Consider the following 25,160-nt stretch of genomic DNA (forward strand, 5'->3'; position numbering starts at 1 on the left):
ATAAATTGTCTAAGGAGCCTTACCTAATGAATGGGCAATGAATAATATCTACGGTTATGGATATATTATTTTTTTGAATATATCTGAGATATATATATCAAATTTATAAGTATATATATCAAACTTACAAGTCTGAATGAGAAAAATAAAGGATGAAGCAATGGATGGAAAAAATAAACAATACTGGACTCTATCAGAGGGAGGTAGCCGATTAGTACATTATCATATTAAAATGCAGAGAGAAATTATGTACTAAAGTAAGATTTAGGAAATGTTCTAAGTTATACTTTCAAATTTACAAGTAATTGTCTGTAATAGAAAAGCAAAGGTGAAAATGAAAGAATGAAAATGTATTCAGACTTATAGACTACAATTGAAAGGGTAACTGTGTATTGTGTTCCCATTTTGGGATATAGAAAGATATTTAGATACTTAAAATAAGGTTGAGGCTATTTTCAATTATAGAGAAAGTATATTTGTGAAGTTATAAAATTGTAAACTTATAAAATTAATTACAATTACAATGAGAGTTATTCTGGCTAAGTTGGAGGTGAAGGGATAGAAATATAGGGTATACTGTCATAGGTGTATTTGAATACACCTAGATATACAAATACTAATAGGTATATGGATTAAGACTCATGGGTAAATTTTTTAAAATAAGTGCTTGAAAATAAATGAGTGCTTAAAATAAATGCTTAGAAATATATGGAAAAACTGGTGTAATCAGATATATATATATATATATATATATATATATATATATATATATACTAGTAAGATGTATATTTATTTATAAAGAAAATAATATATAAGGTTATAGAGAATGTTGTGTTACACATAAATTAGTAAAGGATAGCAATCAATATATAGTGGAAATTACTCCTGCAAGTGACCTTGGAATTAATGTTTTTACTATTCCTTACTATTTCTATTATTTTATTTTATTATTTTACCTTACCTCCTCACATATTGGGGCTCAGTCACTGTCCAACCCCTGTCCAATGTTTGTTCAACCTTTGTAAAATCCATGTATATTATTGGCATGATGTGGAAAACTTGGCAGATTGGGCAGCCACATAGTAGAAACAGCTATAAAAGCTTAGTAGTTTTTCACTCATTTATTCTTATTCATTTGTTTATTTTTATTTATCTATTTATTTACTTGTTTATTTGCTTATTTCATGTTTATTTTGATTACTTATACATATGACTGTAATCAATTAATAAACAGATATAAATGAATGTCTACAGGCTGATGTTTGTTGATTGATTATCCTCTTCATTTTCTTATTTGCCTTATATATATATATATATATACCTATAAGTTGGTAGGTAGGTAGGGTAACTCTCAGCTGTTTCCTCTTGAAGTACATCTCCTTATTCCATTATTTTATTCAATATGTATCCATGTAGATTGTTACATGTAGATTGAAACACTCATTAAAAATGAGAATGGTGGAAATGTTATTTGCAAAGTTGCTGAATAAGAAAACAGGAAAATGGAAATATACACACAGGCTAGATTATGTTGGATGAATGAGTGAGGAGTGCTCAATACAATTAGTATAGGATGTGCTTTCTTTTATTGAAACTGAGAGTTAGGCTTTCAATTCAAGCTTCAAGCTATTGTAATCGTTGTTCTCACCTGAAGATTGCAGTGGCATGAAACTCAAATAATGAGATAAACTCTCAGTTTTAAACACACACACACACACACATATCAGTTAAAAAGACTCATTAGGAATGTACATGCATGCATGTGCACACACACATTAAAACCAATAAAACACTATATAGATAGTTAAATAAATAGATCTTATGCCATATGTTTCTGTTATCCATAAAGAACAATTTTCTGTAATGGTTCTTTTGATTGTACACAGCCAATCCTTATTGATTTTGAAGCCTTAGCCTATTCCATCTTTTCTCCTAACATAACTGCTCACAACCATAAATACAAGCCATCTATAATAGAATCTCATCTAAATTGCTTGACTGTAATTTTTGATACTCTGCCAAATTGTGTACATTACCATTTTAGCAGAATTGTTTTGATTCAATTTGAAAAATATTCATCTACTATTTCTCAGCTTTGAATGAATTGACCAAGTTTCTTTAATCCAGTTAAATAGTAGTTGCATCTAATAAATAATTTGAACAGTTTTTTCTCAAGCAAGCTACTGTGTTCATTTCTTTTGTTTTTTAAAAAAATGAAAACTATTTACATAGCAAATTAATGTATGTTTTAATCTAATGAATATAAGTGCTCTCAAAAAGAAAATTCCTAATAAAAACAATTTTGTTTCTTCCTTGACTGGGATGAATGTATAATAATACTCACTCATTAAGAGATTTTAATTTTTTTTATTTTTGGCAAGGCATATATTATCTGCTGAAAGTAGACAGTAAGAACTTCCATTTTAGATTAGGTAATTTAGATTACAATGGATATCTAGTAATAAAACATTTTATAGTATGGCAATGAAACAGGAATTTTAAAGGCAGCAATTAGAAAGAACTGGGATAAACATAATCTGTTGTCTGTGTAATAGAAATTTAGGATAAAAATTGAGTAATAGCTGAGAAAAAAATAGCCTGTAGTTATTATAGACATTGCTTAATGAATTCAATATTAATGATCTAACAGCATCAGTAAGAAAATGTGCTATTTTGTGAGAAAGATGTTATAAACTAATATAGCTGAAGTATAGAAAGAACTATGTACCCATAAAACATTAAACTTTATAGTTAACTGAAGCAAGATATAAGAAATTTGTAAAATTAGGCAGTCAGAAGACTCATCAAATTTATTCATCCTAGCACAGAAAATTAGATATAAAACAGAAGATACAGTGAGGAAGATGATTTTACAGTGTTGAGAATGTTGTTCCTGATGCCTAAATATTGTTGTTTTCCCAGGGTTGGGTCATGACAACCCAATGGTAAATGATGACAATAATCTTTTTACCTAAAAAGAACTTCTAAGTTCTTTTTCTTACAACATTCAGCAAGTGAAGGGTTAAAATCAATGTGTGAAAAAAATCCAATGGCTCATAGAAAATCCAAAATGGTCACATACACGTACAATGCCCATATACAATCATCAACTAACTACACATATCCATAAAAATGCATCAGTACACAGTTACATTGAAAACTAGTTTCTTTGAATAATTATAGTTAGCAGCTGTTATTAACAGGTGAAAGTAGGTGAGAAGGAAATGATTAAGTAATAGAAAAATGTGGTAGATAAGAAAATTATCATTATTTGAATCTTTAGATACCTTAACCCATATTAAGGGTGTGGGGGGTCTCAACATGGAGAGAGTAATTTAGGTGTCTAGCATACAACTCCCTTCTTGGTAGAATGAACAGCTATCACTGACTCTCACTCACCCACTAAATCTCTCATGTACTGGCTTCAAGTGCCATACTCCAGGACTTTGCCTCAGCTAGTGGGCTAAAATGCATGAGTGGGTGGTGTTCTCACACCTAGTGGTGAGCAGAGGAGCTCTGCAACAGCCAATAACACGGATGGAGAAATCTCAAGAAGACCAATGACCCTATACTTTGTGGATCACTTACAGTCTCTTTCCGAAATGTAAGAAGTTGAGCTTCTGGTTAGCACTCTGACCCATGAAAAACTTCAAGTCATAAAAACAGTTCAAAGTGAAAAAGCATTGTAGATCCTGCTGGAATACTTTGGCTAACTCATACATCATCAGACACAGGAGCACCTAAGTTTTAGATATGTAAAATAAATGCAAATTAAAACAAATTATTAATCTTTAAATTTAAAAAAATTAATTTCAAAGGAAAGCAATACTAAAATAATTATTAATTGAAATGGAGAAAACATAGTCAAACATAATCAATTTACTACAATATCAGAAAGAAGTCCAATGAAAAGATTTGGTTTCTGATTAAATTATGCTTCTTTGTTTGCTCATTCATTTTATGTTTTTACAGGGTAGCATGGGTTAAACAAACATATATTACTGAAGTATTGTTTTCAGCTGGATGTGTTTCCTTTCACTAACCCTCACCTTCTGCAAGCCTTCAAAAGTAAAAGAGCTTCTGGAGGATTTGTTGATAGGAAAATGACAACAGAAATTATCAATCACAGCTTATGTGATCACAAAATTTCAACATTCTCACAAACACATCCACACACACACGTGTGTGTGTGTGTGCTGCCAGTGTGGTGCTATGTAAAACCACCCAGCCCACTCTGAAAAGTGGCTGGTGTTAGCAAAGGCGTCCAGCTGTAAAAACCATGCCAAAACATAGAGTGGAGCTTGGGTGCAGTCCTCTGGCTCGCCAGTTCCTGTTAAACTGTTCAACCCATGCCAGAAAAATGATGATGATGATACATACACATGCATAAATATATATATATGTATGTACATATATTGGCTTATGTCAGATGTATGAGAGAGGAGTGCTCAATACACATTATTACCCTGGGCCAACCAATAATAATAGACACCTGCCCAAGTTACTGCAGAAAGGAATTGAACCTAGAACTATATGGTTGCAAAGCAAGCTTTTTAACCACACAATCATGCCTATATATATATATATATATATATATATATATATATGTATATATATATATATATATATATGTGTGTGTGTATATATATATATAGTTTAACATAATTGAATTGCTTATTTAGGTTGTCTTTTTAAATGTTTATGCAACAATGCGGTGTGATAAGAACTAATTTAGATCAAAGAGAAGATTTACTCAATGAATTTATTGTTGGTAAAAATCTAGCGGTAATTTTGAAATAAAATCTATACAAGTTTGTTATATCATTCTAATTAACATTCCACTTCTTTCTAACATTAAAAAATATTTTAACAGCTCTTTCATTAAAAAAAAAATGACATTTATTCTAATTCACAACTACTTAAACAACTGCTTGAATGCACTTGAACTCAAATTATTTCTAAGAAGATTTAATTTTCTAATTATTTTTAATTCAATTAATTTGAAGTATCATTTAAGACATAGGATATGTGATAAGTTGCTACTATTCTGTCTCACTTTAAATTCCTATTTTTGTGCAAGTCATGTAGAAAATAGCAATGATTTATATTGCATACTTCTGTTTCAAAAGTCTGCAAAACAATTAAGTACTATTATATTTTATAAACCTATTTTAAGTTTAGCCAGCCATCTTGGATTTAGTTGGACACACAGCAACTATAATTGACAGCTTAGAACACGAGCAGATTATAGCTGAATACAGCATTCACAGTCAACGTTACTTTGCATAGAATACAAAGCTTCCTGTCCAACATTAAATTAATGAAGAGATGATAATGTTCACATTGTAAGCTATAATATCCAATTTCTGATTACATTGCTTCCAGTTAATTACATTGAACGAATTTCTATCCAGAAGTCATTAAATTACCAATATTTCTCAAGAATTTCATATTTTTCAATCTGCACTCTATGTGAAATGGTGTGGGTAGGGTAGGATTGATGCAGTTATATATTTCTGGTTTCAATTCTAGGAATGATTTTAGAGACTATACTAATGATCAGAGGAAATGTATAAATGGCAACATTTTATCTCTTTTCCTCCATATGGAAAAAGAAAAGTAATAAATTCTAATTTGATTTTATGATTAATTAAGGAATAATTGGTCAGGAGTAACTATTTTTTTTGAGCTGAAGAAATGTATTTTATCTCTCTCTGAAATTACCATTTTTGGTACTCCAGTGTATACAATTCTTACTGGTTCTTAAACTTCTCTGACATCAACTCTGCTGGCATAGAGACTGATCTGTTTACCATTCTGAACTGACTGCACACATTTGGTAAACAAAACAGTAACTGAGTTACAAAAATGCTGCTATGGCAGTATCATCAACATCATTGTTGTTGCCATTGTAACAAAAATTGTGGTTTTTAAGAAATAACACAAATAAATAGAAATCTAAAACTGAATTGCTTCTTAAAATTCATATTTAGTTTAAAAGGAATTTTTCTCCAGGTTTCAAAGCAGTAATACTTTTGGTTTGTTTGAAGCAAGATTGCAGTATCAAATGTATCATGTCGAAATAATAATGAAATTTCTAAGAGTTATCGGTTGAATTAACTAAAATTGATATATAAATCATCAAACATCTTTGTTTCATATCAATATTAAGAAACTTTACTTTATGTCTTTGTTTCCTAAATTCTGCTTTATCTTTCACCCAAATAAGAGGCAGTAGCTTTGTCCCTAACCAAAAAGAACTACTATATAGTAGAATGCTAAACAAGTTTTGTCCTCTTGACATTTGGAGTTAAAATTATGTTAGGATTGACTGCATCTCAGTAACATACCACTGTTGATATTTAATAGTTGATATTGAACAATAAAATGCACCATTAATATACTGTTGTTGGTATTTAATTACAATCTCTTTCCTCCTCTCAATTTTCAATATTTTAAGAAATTTCTGTTGATAATGTTTGAGCACAATGGAGTTGCAGTGCAATTAAATACAAATGGCAAGGAATGAGAATATAGCAGTAGTGGTGGTAGATATGGTGTGGAGCAGTCAGTCAGATTATTGTAGCTGAATGTACAGAGGTTTCTGTTAGTAAGAACTTTAGAAACTTATACATACATGCATGCATAAACACACACACACATATACACACGGTGGTTGTCAACTTGAACATAACCACATTCATATTACCTGTATCAGACATGCTGACTTCTCTGACATGGGCTCTTGAGTGAGTATCCTCTCCAAATTAAAGGGAACTGAATTTTTTTTATGTAGAGGAGGGGCCCAGTAGATAGTGTTGGCTTTCTGGACATTGGATGGATGTTTCATCTGAACCTCTCTCTCATAACTCCTAGTGTTAACATAATACAGTGAGTCAAGATATTTTAATTACCAGCTTGACTATTTTTTCTCATAAAGAAGGCTTTGCTAGGTACCACCCTCTAGTTATTCTTGTAGGATGTCAAACCTACCAGTGTTGTTCATTCCCTGAATCTTCAGTTATCTCTTAGACAACTTAGCTCTGGCAGCACTGGCTGTATGGTGCTTCCCTGAACAGATCTAACATGATTAAGTCTTTTTCTGAACTGCCACCATACTGCCAAACAGCAGACTATCTTTCTGCTACACACCCATGTTCAATTTTCAATTAATTTTAATTATTTAGAATTTCTCCTCTACCTTTAACTAATGGTTTCTCCATTTCTCTATGGGTGTAATTTTAATGGGTTAAAAATTCTTAGTTCTTATCATTAAGTATGCTGGCACTAAACCAACTTTTTAACATGTACATAGTCAGTCTGTATTTGCTTTTGAATTCAAGTTATCTGAATTTACAAATGCATTCTGTTATTTTGTTTGTTTTGATGCCAAGGTGAATTCATTCACGAAATCTTTGCATTTGTAAACATATATAAAAGGTATACTCTCTCTCTCTCTCTCATACATATATATATATATATATCAACAAGCATTTCTCTATTGCAAAAGAAACCAAGGAGAAGAATAAAAATGATCTCCAAATAACTGGTATATTTAAAATGTACATTAATAGAATGAACCAAGAAGATCAGGAAATAAGTTTTAGAAGAGAAATCTAAATAAAATAACAAAGTTTTATGTCTTCTTAGTTGGCTAAAGAAGTAGAAAATATGCTTGGTGTGATAAGAAATAACAATTAAGCAAAACAGGTGGAGAGTGTAATGCAGTTTTAGATGTAGGTGTAGAGTAAACATGGTGAAAGGAAAAACACTAAAACATTTGGACAGCTGTTCTGTCATCTATATAAATGTACTAAACATTTACTGGAAAAGATTGGCACCATTAATTCAAAGAAAGATACTAATAAAACTGTAAATTAAAAAAAAAACAAAAAACTTTCAAGTTATAAAGGCAAATATTGGAACTCAAAGACTTGTTTTACTAAAATAAATTACAAAATAATATAAACACAATTTATTAGCATCAAATTACTTGGTTTTGGTTTTGTGAGTGACTTAAAATATGCTGAACAGATGAAAATTCATACATAATATTCCTTGGCATACTTAACAGTAAAAAAAAAAAATAATAACTTGATCATTACTTTAGATAAGTTGGCAGAAGGAAAAATCAGTAGTACATCAGTTAAAACGCCTGCCAGTGTTTAGATATGTTCCTTTATATTCTGAATTTAAATCCTGTTGATTTAAACGTTGGAATCAATAGTTCAAAACAAAACAATGAATAAATAAAATGGTGAACTCAATAGAGCTTTTGATAGACTAAATGCTTGAGCTAGTTTTGTTTCCATTTGAAGTGAATTAATATTGCTAATACCCGTGAAAAAGGCATGAATACTACAGTACCCTATTTTGACACTCATTCTTTTTAAATACAAGACATCTGTACAGATTCAAATATAACATCTAAAAAAATTGCTAATTTATAAAGAAATCCTTTAAAATCTTTCAGAAATCAATATTTGTTTACTTAGATTTCAAAAAAAAATATATAGCTAATATTATCACCGTCGCTACCACACACCTCAGTTGTTAAATAAATCTGCTCCATCAAATTATAATTTTAGATGACAATAATTAGATTGCTGAGATAATGGAATTTGTCATAAATCTGCTCAAAAGTACAGAAAAAAGTTGAATTAATATAGCCTATCTTACATTGAAAATCTTGTCTTGATTCATCATCTTAGTCAACAGAACTAAAGGAACCTTTTAAATATGCATTAAAATATCATGTGCTATTTTGAGAATGATTCAAAGTAAAGTTATTTCTTTTATCCCTTTATCGAAATGAGAAATTAAGAAGAACAAAATGTCTAAGCTTATTAAAATTAGTTATTTAAATGAGATTAGGAAAGGGGAATAAATATCTATGATGTGAGTTGATGTACAGAGTAGAGGAAATGCAGACTTGTGGGAGATTCCTTTTATTCAAACCAACTAGCTGCTTGACTTCACATGGGGATATAAACTAAATTATCACTAACAACAATTTAAAAGCTGAATAGCATCATAAATATTGAACTTAAAGCGGTGAAACTGATTCATTTTGAAAAACAAATGTAAATAAAATCTAAAACATTTTCTGTCAATCTGAAGTCAGAAATAATCTTGAAGAAAGCAGTAATAAGCTGAGAGATTTAAAGAAAGTATCTAAGAAAGTGATAGTATTTACTGCATTACTTCTAAAATTAAGTTCAGTACTTTTATCGTGTGACACAAATGAATACACTGTACAGTTCTCTGAAATACACCTTTTCCAGTGACAAATAACACTGGCCAACACAATTTTTCTGCTGGGGCAAGAAACCTTCTTTCTTTGCTAATTTTGGGGTGCTGAATCCAAAAATGACCTCCATTTTCTCCCATCATATCAGGTTTGGGCTGTATAAAAAATCCATTAAAAAAAAAAAAATCATAATTTGGATCTTTGTGATTTGACGGGCAACACTTTTTTATGTAGTGTTTTTGATACCAAAACTCTTTCAAACTTCGAATACTTGTATATTTTGTGTTATAGAACAGATAAAAAATTTTGTATTCTAAGTTATTTCATGTAAAAAATTGTCGTATTTCGGTAAATTCAACCAATCACTGACGTCTATTGAGGTTAAAACAATTACGTCGGGGAATGTAAACAACGGTGTTATGGAATTTTTTCCCTTGAATAAAATTAGTGCCGTTGTTTGTTAGGGTTAGTTTTAGGATTACGGTTAGGGTTATGATTATTTTTGCCATAACCTTAACTCTAACCCTATAACTCATAACCCTAACCCTAAAACCCTAACCCTAAAATCCGAACCCTAAAACCCTAAACTTTTACTAGGGAATGATGATATAATTAAACAGGGAATAACACACTTGACACCGAACAGCACTAACTGTATTCAGCTGAATAGACGTCAGTGATTAGTTGAAATTACAGAAATACGACAATTTTATCATGAAATAACTTGCGATGTACAATTTTTTGTTAAGAAGGTTAAGAGAAGAAGTTGTTTTATATGACACATTCTACCAGTGTCCCAAGTTTGAAAGTGTTTCGTTAAGAAAACAAGTGTTACCCGTCAAATCACAAAGATCCCATAATTTTTTACAAAAAATGCTACTGTGTCCTGATATTTCTAAATATTATTTTTAGTTCTTCAAGCTATAACAATGCAAATTAGCATTGAAACAAACACTATAAACATTACTGTTAGGCTGTTTGCTCATTTAATAAAGAAAAAAATTAAAAGTAATGCCATTTTTAGCAGATGAACCTGACAATCCCAGGTGGTCCATTATTGTGATACTAAAAGCTGCATAATCAGAAATTTTTAGATGGGATTATCACCAGGTGGCCTTCACACAAAACAATAACAAATTCTTTCTTTTGTGGTTTATAAATTTTGTTTGTTGTCACATTGACAGGAGTGTCTAAACATAGGGAATTCAGAAGATGCTGATTGACTTAATTTGAGACCTGAATTTATCAAAAGAGTCAGCAGAGTTGTTAGCATCATGCCTTCGCAAGAAAAATTTGTTAGCTGCTAAAACAAATGTCACTTTCTACCGCAACTGAGATGCTGTGTTCACCTCATTCTTTGAACAAAACGACAATCTTGTGTTTTGTAAAGAAATTGAACAGTTACTTCTTAGATTGGGCGCTGATGAATATGATGCTTGTTCATGGCGGTTATTTATCGATAGTTCAAAGCGCAGCTTGAAGTGCGTACTTCTACACAACACTAACATGTATGCTTCCATACCGATTGGACACTCGACTACACTGAAAGAAAAGTACGAGCCGATAAAACAGGTGATGGAAAGTATTAACTACTCTAGTCATAACTGGAGCATTTGCATTGATTTAAAAATGGTAAACTTTTTACTTGGACAACAGTCTGGCTACACAAAATACCCATGTTTTCTATGCTTATGGGACAGCCGTGCCAAAGAACAAGCATTGGGTGAAAAAGGTTTGGCCTGTTCAGGAAGAATTGAAAGTCAGAGAGAAAAACAGCATAAATCCTCCACTTGTGTCAAGAGAGAAAATAGTTTTCCCTCCTCTACACATAAAACTGGGTTTAATGAAGCAATTTGTGAAAGTTCTAGACAAGGAAGATCGTTGCTTCAAGTATATTTGTGAAGTATTTCTTGCTCTCAGCATTCAGAAGCTGAAAGCAGGTGCTTTTGATGGACCTGATATATGAAAACTTATTCAGGATGAGAACTTTGTAAGCAGTATGACTGTCCTAGAATCAAATGCATGGACTGCATTTGTAGCTGTCATTAAAAACTTTTTGGGGAGTAAGAAGTCAGTGGACTACAAGGAACTTGTTGAACATATGCTGACATGCTATCATGCTCTCGGAGCTAACATGAGTATTAAAGTATACTTCCTTCACAGTTATCTGGACAGGCTTCCTGAAAACTGTGGTGATGTAAGAAAGATATCAAGAACGTTGGGATATTAGAATGATGGCGGACTACTGTTGGAGCATTAATATGGACAGCTCAGAGACCGATCATTCATGCCAATCCTGAAAATGGAAATTTATTCCATAGCTGTCAAGTTCCTTGCTGGAATGACTTATGATGATTTGAAGTTCTTTACTAAAATGGTATTTTCTGACAAGTGTGATTTTCTTATATTGTGTTTTCTAATACATTTTTTGTTAACTGGCGTAATTCATTTGAAATACGATATAATTTGTTTCTCTTCAATACAAACATTAAAAAACTAAATAATTTCTATTATAAATTTTCTATAATAATACTATTGATATTGCACATAATAGATAGAAATTTTGTCCTTGTAAATTATATTAAACTGGATGTAGCTTCTCTGGAGAAAAATTAACAGAGGGGGGATATTGTTTTCTTTTCCTTTTATGCAAACTGTCAAATTTAGCCAAAATGACCTACGTGCATGTGTGTGTATATATATATATATATATAGCTGCAGGCATTGCTGTGTGGTAAGAAACTCACTTCCCAACCACATAGTTCCGGGTCCAGTCTCTCTGCATGGTACCTTGGGAAATGTCTTCTATTATAGCCTTGGGCCGACCAAAGCCTTGTGAGTGGATTTGGTAGATGAAAACTGAAAGAAGCCCATTGTGTGTAAATATATATATATATATATATATATATATATATATATATATATATATATATATGTAAATGGATGAGTGAATTTTCTTTTGTTTACAGTTAACACAGAAAATTCAATAAACAGTTACCAGGGTAGCAAAATTCACACAAGTAACAAGGATGTAGCAACCTGTTCAAAGGCAGAAACTCCAGGTTAATGTGCAGTAGTTTATATAGTATAAATAAATAAATGGAGTTAAACGCAGGTGTTATTCAAATTCTTTTACTTCCGACATATGTTTCAAAGACAACATTGGTATTACTCCAAAGGAATAAATGGTGTAAAATAATGTAATCTCATCAGGGAAAGAAAGAGAATCAAACTCAACAATAAAACATTTTAACAAATATGATGACTGTGTAAATGATGAACAGAACGCTATTAAGTATTTTAAAAACCGTTAGTAGATATGACGTCAAAGGTAGCACATATGAAGAGAAAGGGTAAAGAAATCAATAAGGAGAGAACTAATAAAGGAAAAATATAGAGTAATATGTGGTGATTTCTGCCAATCTATATAGTTTGAGCATTTAGTTCTTCTTTCACTTTACTTCCAATAGAGATATCTATTTCCAAGCCGTTGAACATTTATTTAACTCACATATCACTCTATATTTCTCCTTTATTAGTTCTTTCCTTATTGATTTCTTTACCCCTTCTCCTCATATGCGCTACCTTTGATGTCATATCTACTAACGGTTTTTTAAAATACTTAATAGTGTTCTGTTCATCATTTACACAGTCATCATATTTGTTAAAATGCTTTATTGTTGAGTCTGATTCTTTTTCTTTCCCTGATGAGAAGATTACATTATTTTACACCATTTATTCCTTTGGAATAATACCAATGTTGTCTTCGAAACATATGTCGGAAGTAAAAGAATTTGAATAACACCTGTGTTTAGGTCCATTTATTTATTTATGGTATATATATCTATATATATCTATATATGTGTGTGTATATATTTATATGTGTATCTTTGTGTCTGTGTTTGTCCACCCACCATCACTTGACATTAGTATCTGTTTTGGCATGGTTTCTACACCTGGGTGCCCTTAAAGCATGTACTGGGTGTTTGTTTGTCAAGCTGTGAATGTGTCTATGTGTTTTTTACATAAAATGTCCACTTCACATCTTCAAAGATGTGTGAAATAAGAGATCCCTTACTTGAAAAAACAGCTAAGGATTAGCAACAGCAAGGGTCATCATCATCATCATCATCGTTTAACGTCCGCTTTCCATGCTAGCATGGGTTGGACGATTTGACTGAGGACTGGTGAAACCGGATGGCAACACCAGGCTCCAGTCTGATTTGGCAGAGTTTCTACAGCTGGATGCCCTTCCTAACGCCAACCACTCAGAGAGTGTAGTGGGTGCTTTTACGTGTCACCCGCACGAAAACGGCCACGCTCGAAATGGTGTCTTTTATGTGCCACCCGCACAAGCCAGTCCAGGGGCACTGGCAACGATCTCGCTCGAAAATCCTACAGGAGCCAGTCAGGCGGTACTGGCAACGGCCACGCTCAAAATGGTGCATCTCATGTGCCACCCGCACAAGAACCAGTCCAGGGGCACTGGCAACGATCTTACTTGGCTTGCCGGGTCTTCTCACGCACAGCCCATTTCCAAAGGTCTCGGTCCGTAGTCATCGCCTCGGTGAGGCCCAATGTACGAAGGTCTTGCCTCACCACCTCAGCCCAGGTCTTCCTGGGCCTACCTCTTCCACGGGTTCCCTCAACTGTTAGGGTGTGGCACTTTTTCACGCAGCTATCCTCCTCCATTCTCACCACATGTCCATACCAGCGCAATCGTCTCTCTTGCACGCCACAACTGATGCTTCTAATGTTCAGCTTTTCTCTCAAGATACTTACACTCTGACGGGTATTCACATTGACATTACACATCCAACGGAGCATACTGGCTTCATTCCTTGCGAGCTTACGTATGTCCTCAGCAGTTACAGCCCATGTTTCACTGCCATGTAGCATGGTTGTTCGTACGCATGCGTCATACAGTCTGCCTTTTACTCTGAGTGAGAGTCCCTTTGTCGCCAGCAGGGGTAAGAGCTCTCTAAACTTTGCCCAGGCTATTCTTATTCTAGCAGCTACACTTTCAGCGCACCCACCTCCACTACTAACTTGGTCGCCCAGATAGCGGAAGCTATCGACTACCTCTAGTTTTTCACCCTGGAATGAGATAGAAGTTGTTTCCTGTTTGTTTGCAGTCTTTATTGCACCTGAACATCTGCCACAAACAAAAACTAACTTGCTAGTTAACCTGCCTTTGATGTTGCTGCACCTCTTATGTGTCCATAGCTTGCACCGGGTACATCTTATAGAGTTACTACCTACTCCTTTTCTACATACTGAGCAGGGCCATCTACCTGAAGGGGTTTGTGTTTTATCTACCTTCCTACTTATTAGGATTTTGGTTTTAGCTAGGTTGACTCTAAGGCCCTTCAATTCTAGACCTTGCTTCCACACCTGAAACTTCTCCTCTAGTTCTGATAGTGACTCCGCAATTAGGGCAAGGTCATCAGCATAGAGGAGCTCCCAGGGGCAACCTGTCTTGAACTCCTCTGTGATTGCCTGGAGGACTATGGTAAATAATAGGGGGCTGAGGACGGAACCTTGGTGGACCCCTACCTCTACCCGGAATTCATTGCTGTACTCATTTCCAACCCTCACCTTACTGGCCGCATCTCTGTACATGGCTCGCACAGCTCTCACTAGCCATTCTTCTATCCCAAGTTTCCTCATTGACCACCAGATAAGGGATCGGGGGACCCTGTCAAAGGCTTTCTCCATGTCAACGAAAGCCAGGTACAGAGGTTTATCCTTGGCTAGGTATTTCTCTTGCAACTGTCTCACTAGAAATAAGGCATCAGTAGTGCTTTTACCTGGCACGAACCCAAACTGCATCTCATCTAAATTGATTCGCTCCCTAATTAGTTGGGCTATGACCCTCTCTGTAACTTTCATAACCTGATCTAACAGCTTGATGCCTCTGTAATTATTTGTATCTAAAGCGTCCCCTTTACCTTTGTAGCAGTTGACTATGATGCTGCTACACCAGTCATAGGGTATGACTCCTTCGTGTATCACCTGGTTCGTAATACGGGTGACTAGGCTATAGCCAACACTGCCAGATATTTTGAGCATCTCTGCAGTGATTCCTGATGGGCCGGGGGCTTTCCCGGTCTTCATACTCTTAATTGCTTTATCTACCCTGGTACTATCAACTCGGATAGCTGGTCCCTCTATTGGGTCGACATAAGGCAGGCTCTCTTTCTCCCATTCATTCTCTTTATTAAGCAATCTATCGTAGTGGCATCTCCAGACCTCTTTCTTTGCATCCTCATTTAATGCAAGCGTACCATCATCCATGCGAACACATTTCTCTCCTACAACATCACTATTCTCTCTCCTACACTGTCTTGCAACCCGAAATACCTCGAGTCTTTGGTCCTCACGGCGCAGAACATTGGCAAATCTTTCCTTATCTGCTTCCCCTCTGGCTAAATAAACCTGTCGCCTAGCCTCCCTTCTGGCACATTGGTACAATTCCCTGCTACCACCGTTCTTCCAGTCCTTCCAAGCTTGTTTCTTTTGTCTAATAGCCCTGTCTACCTCCTTGTTCCACCACCACGTTACTCTGGGTTGGGAGGGGACCTTACACCACCCACAAATCTGGTCGGTGGCTTTCAACAGGTTGTCCCGCAGAAATCTCCAATTGTCTTCCACGTTGTATGATGCTATATCCCCTTCTATTTCGTTAAATGCTTCAAGTAACTTGTCTCTAAGTCTCTGTCCGTTTGCAGGGTCTTTAAGCTTCCACACCCTTCTTCTCCAAGCCTGTCTAATTCTGGGCACCCATTTTGCCTTGATCCCAAAGTCGCTAACTACTAATCTATGTTGTGGGGTACATTCTTCGCCAGGGTAGGTTTTGGCATTTATAAGCCGCCCTCTTTCCCTATTTCTGGCGAGGATGTAGTCGATTTGGCTAGAGTGTCTGCCGGAGCGGTAGGTGACTAGGTGACTGGCAGGTTTCCTGAAGTTGGTATTGCAGACCATAAGATTGGTTGCATCACAGAACTCCAGCAGTCTGGTTCCCTCCTCGTTGCGGGAACCGAAGCCATAGCCTCCATGTATGCCATGGAAGCCCCCAGCACGACGTCCGACATGACCGTTGAAGTCTCCAGCCACAAAGAGAAGGTCCCTGTCACTCGTCGACGAGGTAGTTTGCAAGAGGGTGTCATAGAATTGGTCTTTCAGACCATCTGGTAGCCCAGGTTGAGGTGCATAGGCTGAGATGACAGTAGCTAATCTATGATGAAGCACTAGTCTGATCTTAAGTACTCTGTCACTTACTCTAACGACCTCGATTACCTTATCCACCCATTTCTCCGCTAGAAGTATTCCTACGCCCCCGACCCCGTCAGTGTTCCCTGCCCAGAAAATCTTGTACCTGTGTTCTTTGCCTGTGAGGAACCTTGCAGAACCTCCTCTCCATCTTACTTCCTGGATGCAGCACATATCTACGCATCTCCATTCAAGCATCTCAACAATTTCACCAGATCTACCTTTCAGCGTGCCGACGTTGAGAGTGCCAATCCTAACAGTATGGGTGTTGGGGGTGTGGGCCTGTAGCCTGGGAAGAGGAAAAGCAGTGTCGTGTACCTGAAAGGTTAACCAGTTATAAAACAATGCTTCAATAATATATTCATTTAACCCACGCTAGTATGGAAAATGGACATAAAATGATTGAATGAATGAACAAGCTTTATGATATAATTATACATTGACAAAGAGAATGGATGAAGATATGTTCACAATTATCCATAAATAGTTCTGAAAAGTTATAAACTGAATTTTTCTTGATTTCCTTTAGTGATTGCAAAAGATGAACTTGATAAATATGATGATTTATGTCTTAGAAATAATTTCAGAGACAAGCAACACATTTTAAAAGTTTTGTAGAAAAAGATGTAATAAGTAGCTGCAACCTCCAAATATTGCTAGTATTTTATATAAAATGAAATTATGATAAATCTACCATTGGGAAGATTTGAACTAAAAAATACCAGGTGTAGATGTAAATACCAAAATTATTCAGTCTCATTTTTTAATCTAATTAAGTCATAAAATAGAAAAGCATACCAATAGGCATCATAGATTATACAAAAGAAATCTTTTTTAGTTCTTTTCTTCTTTTAACTCTTAAAAAGCAAATAACATCAATTGAAGTTTCAAAAATTTTACATGGATACCACCACCACCAAATGAAAGCAAATATTTGACAGCACTTTTCAATAATGAGATTGTAAATTTTCTTGTGCAAGAGATTAATAATTATTTTAGTTTTGTACTTATTTAAAGTGAAAATAAGTATAAAAATACCCGTAAAAAGAGCTATTCTTTTGCTTTTTGCCACACACATTCATGCAACCCTTTCCTGCCATATGAGGGTTAATAAACTCTTTAAAACAACAAGACTTAAATAAAAAAATAAAAAATAAAAAACTAGATGATTTGTATTTCTAGAAGGAACAGACGTAAAGAAATGTGCTTTTGATTTAATCTGTTATTTGAAAATGAAAAAACGAAGAACAAAAAATGTTATTATTTTCCAGAAAGTCATTCAATTACAAATCTGAGTCATGTATTGTAGCTCCCTTCCGAAGTAAAATGATAATAAGCCTTGCAATGTTGCTACTTAAAGCCTAAACTAATGAAACAAAGAAGCTATCCCTGATAATCTTCCTTTCAGTGAAGCAGTTATTGCATGCAATGTTATCAGATCAAAGAGTATTGTTAGTAAATATATCTGGAAGAGCAGCTTTTAACAAATGAACAATGACTGCAACTGGAGAGGATTCTTAAACAAAACAGACTCAGCCACAATGGAGATGTTGCACATAATTGCTATAACAAAGTACAAGCTGCTGGAAATGGGACTTAATTATGGGACTCTGATATTTTATCAATAAATCAAATATCTGGAGGAGAAAGAAGATGTGGTGGGACGGTAACATGATAAACTTTTTGATATTTTTCTTTGATTAGTCAACATTTTCTATACTAATGTAGGCTTATGTAGTGTATTATATATATAATCAGCAACATGGCCAAGACACTAAAGCTTGTTATTCTCAAAAAGTTCAGTTCACCTAGCTCTAAGTAGGTGTCCTGTTGTAGGAACAGTTCATCACTGTAACAGGAGCACTGTAAAATTGACAAGTATTTTATTAGCTTGTAATGGCAGCTGGACACAGTTTGAAGAGGTTATAACTCCACCAAACTGACTTGCAGTACACTTTGTAGAGTTTTCAGTAATGACCCAATAATGTTTAAAATTAACCATTCCTCACAAGTCACTTAATAGTGTGTGTGTGTGTGTGTGTGTGTGTATGTGTATGCATGTATGTGCCTATATGTATGCATGTATGTATGTATACACACATACATTTATGCACCTATGTATGTATTCTCTTGTATTTATACATATGTATATGCATGTGTGTGGGAATGCATGAATATACTTACATGAATATATCAGTCATCCCATAAGTTCTGTCTGAATTTTGAATAAAGAAAACAAGTAATCAAATGTTATATTTAATTGAAATTTAATCATCAATGTACTTTCCCTGATTATCTATGACTTCCTTCCATCTATTTACAAGCTTTTTAATCCCATCAATGTAAAACTTTTTTGGTTTCAAAGCGAAGAACTCTAAAATGTCAGTTTCGACCTCCTCCTGGCTTGCGAAAGTTATGTCCCCCAAATGATTCTGTAAACTATGAAACAAATGGTAGTCTGAAGGAGCAAGGTCAGGAGAATAAGGTGGATGAAGAATTTTTTCCAAACCAAGCTCTTCGATCTTCTGTGATGTGATCTTTGCAGTGTGGGGTCGCACATTGTCCTGATGAAACATCACTCCTTTTCGATTCATTAAAGCGGGTCTTTTTTCCTTCAAAGCTTGGTTCAAATGCTCTAATTGCTGACAGTAGACTTGAGCATCGATTGTTGCATTAGGTGGTAACAATTCAAAGTGAATTACTCTTTTGCAATCCTGCCAGATAGAGAAAAGAACCTTTTTCCCATAAAGTTCCCTTCTCGGTTGTGGTTGAGCTTTTCCCTTTTACCAAGCCACTGTTTACGGCGTTTAACATTTCGATAGAAGATCCATTTTTCATCACCAGTCACAAGTCTATCCAAAAAGGGTGAAATGAGTTTGTGAGAATGGAGAGAAGAGCAGATGTCAACTCGGGATTTGCGGTTGCTTTTGGACATTCATGAGGCACCCATTTTCCAAGTTTAGGAACCTTTCCAAGTTGTTGAAGATGATGATGAACAGTTGTATGGTTTGAACTAAGCTTTATTGCCAATTCTTCAACTGATAATGCAGGATTTTCTTCAAGTAATACCTCAAGGAGCTTATCATCAAACTCAACTGGAAGTCCTGTTCGATCTTCATCTTCAAGGCTGAACTCTCCACTTCTGAATTTTGCAAACCATCTTCTGCAAGTTCTTTCATTCAAACATTCTTTCCCATAAACTGAGTGTATGTTTTGAGTCGCTTCGGCTGCAGAGTTTCCGTTTTTGTACTCATAAAGCATTATGTGCCTCAAATGCTCTTTGGATACTTCTATGTTAGAAAGGGTTTTAATCAAAGAAATTTTAATTCTATTATTCTGTAAAATAATATTTAGTTAGTTTAAATGTACACAAATGCATAAAAATAATTTTCAATTCCATTAGACATTCTAAAATACTATTAAATTTCATTCAATTTTAAAAAACGTAAAATTGGACAGGACTTATGGGATGACCTGATATGTATGTGTCTAGGTACGTGTTGATGGGTATATTCATGTACATACTGTATTTACATGCTTGCATACATATTCACCAGGACTCATATTTATAAGTGCATATGTAAACACACATATCTTTAAATTTCCCTTTTTTTTTTTTTGTTCATTCATTCATACTGAACCAAGGAACAGGAAAACCATTTGAAAAAGTATGCATTATCCATGTGACATTGTAATTCCTTTTAGACGTTTTTTTCTAGAACAATCCAGGAAATATCATTACCACTTATATATAAATGTAATCTCTTTGATTTGAAACCAGTTTGATAAGTTTTAATATATGAAACTTTCACTCTTGAGTCACTCTGTAACTTCTGCCTATTATTAATAAATTATATATAATGATGGGTGTCTATAACTTTTGAGATATCTGTATGGTATGTGAGTGAGTTTGTATGTGTATTTGTATAGTATGAGAGAAAAAAATATGGGCTTGAACTTTGTATTCTTATATTTCATGTTACATATGTCTCAGTACTCAGTAACATATGATGTCACACTATAAATGCAATTTTTTGTTTGTCTGCTTGAATTTTTTTTGTTTGTCTGCATTTAATTATGTATGCTGCCCTTATGAGGTGAATCCTTAGATTCACCTCATAAGGGCAGTATACATAATTTATAGTCTATTATCATGTGTTACCGAATACTGAAACATATGTAACAGATGAGATAAATGAATACCAAGTTTAAGCCCATGTTCTTTCCCTTCATTATTAAAGTGCCCTTTATATTATGATATAACCTTCCTTAGAATTCACATGACCCTGTGTGAAAACGCCTCAATGATGAGTTTTGCAGTTATTTGAACAACAAAATTAGCTGTATTCATGGAATTATAGCACAAGACACACACACTCCTGACGTAAGCCTCAGGTAGCATCAGCATGAAACAGTGTGTGATGTAACAAGGTAGGCCCTTTTAATTACTGGTACAAACCATGAAGTATACCTCCACACAGTTTCTATTCACTTAATTTCACTTACAAGGTTTGGGTTGATGAAAGGATATGCGATAAGACATTCAAGATGCAATGCATTATCAATTAATAAATTAATAAATAGATATCAATTATCAAATATCAATTAATAAATAGATATAAATGAATGTCTACAGGCTGATGTTTGTCAATTGATTATCCTCTCCATTTTTTTATTTGCCTTATAAATTCTGGGTAAATTTCTGTTTTATCCCCACTCATACCTAGTATTCAATTGTGATACTGCCCTGAAATAGTAAGCACTTGGATATAAATACATAGGTATACATCCAGTAGTATATGGGATATTTATTATCCCTTAGATGGTTGCTTAACCTCTAACTCATACAGATATATATATATATATATATTATATGTATAGATTCCTAACATTATAATTTCTCTGATGAAGCTTTGGGCCTCAGTCATTGTACAACCCCTGTCCAATGTTTGTCCAAACTTTGTACAATCCCTGTATATTACTGGCATGATGTGGAAAATTTGGCGTGTGTTTGTATCTGTGTGTGTGTGTGTGTGTGTGTGTGTGTGTGTGTGTTGTGTGTGTGTGTGTGTGTGTGTGTGTGTGTGTGTGTGTGTGTGTGTGTGTGTGTGTGTGTGTGTGTCCACGTATGTTTGTGTCTGTTTCCTCCATTATGTAACACCAGTGTTGGTTTGTAAACATCCCTGTAACTTGGTGGTTCAGTGAAAGAAGTAGATACAATAAGTACTAGATTTAAAAAGAAAATTTAAAACTGGGGTTGATGTTTTCATCTGAAAGCCTCGAAGGCAGTGCCCCAGCATGGTCACCTTCCAATGACTGAAACAAGTAAAAGATAGAAGACGATGCACACACACACACTGAGAGAAATATAGAGAATTTAGAAACTTACCAAGAACAATTCTGTTCACTGAACCTGAGGCACATGATTGGTAATATTTTGCCGTCCAAACAACTCCAACGATTAGCCAAGCCAACTCTACTAGTAGAATGACTGTATGAAAAGAAAATTAAATACTAATTTAGTAAAATCACAAAAATACAATAATCCCTCAACTATTGCAGGTGTTACATTCCAAAACCCCGTGAAAGGTGAAAATCTGCCAAGTAGAAACAGTACTGTACTGTATATATATATTTTTTTATTTTTATGATTTGTATATATTTTTTTTATTATAAAAGCAAAACAACACCATGGAGGAATCAATGTAAACTTAAATAATAGACCATGATAGGTGAACTGCAATATGTTGAGGTATTACTGTAGTGGAAAATAAATATTTGTAAATGTTTAAATTATCATGAGTTGTCAGTAACTGTTTAAATCATTATGGGTTCTCAGAGAAATTCATTAGTTCACCTCTCCCTTTCCCATTTCTTAATATCCTTTCCTATGTTATTTGAATTAATACAAAAAATATTTTTATTATAGTGTTTTATGTCATTTTGTAACTCCAGTCTTCCTCTACAATGTTTGTTAATCATTTTTGAAATTTGAATAAATTTTAAGTGTTGATGAATAAAACAAGAATAATATAGATGTTAAAAAAAAAATGAACAAAATTATCTGACAACTGGAGATCTTTCACATATATATTTATAGGAATATATACATTTAATCACATACTTGTACTACATACAAAGGCAAAAAGTAAATTAGTAAATAAATCCTTTCAAGGATGATCTTGTCATTTTCATTTATGAATATTCCAGTAGTTCAAAGTGGCTGAGTGTTCTTTAAACACAAATACCATTAACCCTTTAACATGCAGATTGTTCTATCAAATGCAATGCCTTTTCATTAACATTGTTTTTAATTAATAATGCATTATTTTGCAGCTTCAAAATTTTGATGATGTGATTGTATATTTTTAGAATAGCAATGGAAGGTATGTATGATAGGATGGATCTGGTTGGTTAGAACATAAAACAGATAGCATATTTGGACCGGATATGGCCTGTTTAAATGCTAAAGGGTTAATGTAATCTTCAGGCAGAATTAACAAGATTTTGTAATGTGATAAGGCTGGTCATTTGAAATAAAGAAATGTTGAAGTCCATCCAATGGACTTCAACATAGTTTCTGTCTTGCTGATTTTATTCACAAGGCTTGAGTCAATCTGAGGTTATGGCAGAAAGTGCATGCTTAAGGTGCTCTGCAGTGGACAAAACGAAGGACCTCTCAAGTACAAAACGAAATTGTTAACCATTCATGCATATCAGTACATAGGTACATACATGTATGCACACTGATGCACACATATGAACACTCATACACATATATGTACATTCACACATGCATACACACTCACACACATTTAAATATGGATGCTTCTCTGTCAATTCCAATGATGAGGATTTAGTTTTCAATTAACTGAATTTCTTGCATACTGAATTAGCATGTAAGCGGTCAAGTATTCCACAGACAAACGTACTCTTGACATCATTCTGAAACAAAATCAACATGATACTAGGTACAACAAGGCTGAACCTTTGAATTTCAGGTATAATCTGTAGGTTAGGTATGGCTGAATGATTAAGACATGTGCTTCACAAACCATGAGATCTTGGATTTGATGCCACTGCATGGCATTCTTTAATAAACCGACTTTGGCCATTTTCCTTTTTAATTTAAAACCATGGGAGGAGGAGACTTTTTTTGGTAATAAAAAAAAATGAATTGTAAATATTTTCAGAGGAAACGGTGCACAATTCAAGGGAACTTTTGCTGTTGTTACTAGCACAACCCAAACCACCCTTCCTTTTCACTCTCATATGTATTGATGTTTTTTCAATATTTTTCTCCCATTCAACACATTTTATGGAATGATGATGCTGAAGTAACGCACATGTAGTCCAATGGCAGAAGAAAAATGACAAAATAAATTGTAATCTAAATTTTTACTTCCACCTGAATCAAGTGAAGCTGTGTGTGTAAGAAAACACATTTTCAGGCCGAAAAGTGTGCTATGAAAATGAATTATCATTTACATAACTCCTTTTCTAAATCAACAAAAATTGCAGCATGGAATATGTTTATAAGCCATTCAAGAACACCGAAAAACAATTGGTTTCACTTTAACATTTAAACTTCATTTGTGTCAAAATATAGATTTCTAACCGGCTTTCATTGCATGGCAAATTTTCAAGAAGAGGGAGAATGAAAATGTTTTTTACAAAAAAGTAAAAAATGAAAAAAATAATATATGAAAAAAATAATATATAAAAAAATAAATATACCAATACATTATATTGTCTTTGAGCTTTTAAAGTTCAATGGTAATCCATGTAGATAATAGTTGGAAAAATTAGGATGCATGAAAATTGAGACTTGTGTTAGGTTTAAAAAAGGAGCTAAAGGTTTGTGTGTCAAGCAGGAAGTGTGGTGTCAAAACAGGAAGTGTGTGTAAGGGGAGATAAATCTCTTTAGTTGGAGTTATGAACTCTTTGTCAACAGGAAGTTTATGTCTGTTCCTAGAGAAATAAGGTCACTGAGGGGTTTGTGTGTTAAGAAATGGTTGGAATTTCTCTATGAAAAGATTCTCCTTGTTGATTCTTTCTTGTGTGGAGATTCTGTCTTTACATTGATAGAAAGGGAATATAAGGAATTTAGGGTTTTTGTTTCTGGCGCAAGAGTCTATGTGGCCACTGAGTGGAATTTGGCTGTATTGAGGGAGGTTTATTTGTTCTTTATGGACTGCTACTCTTCTATGCAACGGGAGGCTTGTCTGTCCGATATAGAAGTGTTGGCAACCTGCGCATGTGAGGACATAAATGAGGTTCCCAGAGGAACAAGAGAAATTGGTTTTGATTTTAAACTTTGTTCCTCATTTGAAGGTAAATTCAGAGCCTTCAAGTAGGTAGAGGCAGGTACCACAATTAGGGCGTGCACATTTTTTAACTGATGGGGGTGGAAGTGGTGTATGTAGTTTGGCATTGGTTAAGAGTTTTTTTCAAAGATTTGCATTTAAGGATTTTGTGTGTATTGATGATATTGTTCATTTTCGGGTCTGTGGTGAGTAAGGGGAGGTGTTGTTTGATTGCGGTGTATGCTTTGATGTTTTGGGCGTTGTGAGTGTAGATGTATGGAAGTATTTTGGGGTTGGGTGTGTTATTGTGGTGGTTGGTTTTTAGTGTTTTT

General features: G+C 34.2%; 1 protein-coding gene across 1 annotated transcript in view; it reads right to left on the bottom strand.

The window, feature by feature from the left end:
- Positions 1-23,637, bottom strand: part of LOC106883518 (diacylglycerol lipase-alpha) — a 103,671-nt gene extending 80,034 nt beyond the window's left edge. The window contains exons 1-2 of the mRNA XM_089338469.1: positions 23,511-23,637; positions 21,912-22,013 (exon numbers count right to left, since the gene is read on the bottom strand). Coding sequence (XP_089194595.1) covers positions 21,912-22,013; positions 23,511-23,637 — 229 coding nt within the window. The remainder of the gene's footprint in view (positions 1-21,911; positions 22,014-23,510) is intronic.
- Between the last annotated feature and the right edge of the window lie 1,523 nt (positions 23,638-25,160).

Source organism: Octopus bimaculoides, chromosome 2 (assembly GCF_046866305.1).
Source record: "Octopus bimaculoides isolate indiv1 chromosome 2, ASM4686630v1, whole genome shotgun sequence".
Taxonomy (NCBI): domain Eukaryota; kingdom Metazoa; phylum Mollusca; class Cephalopoda; order Octopoda; family Octopodidae; genus Octopus; species Octopus bimaculoides.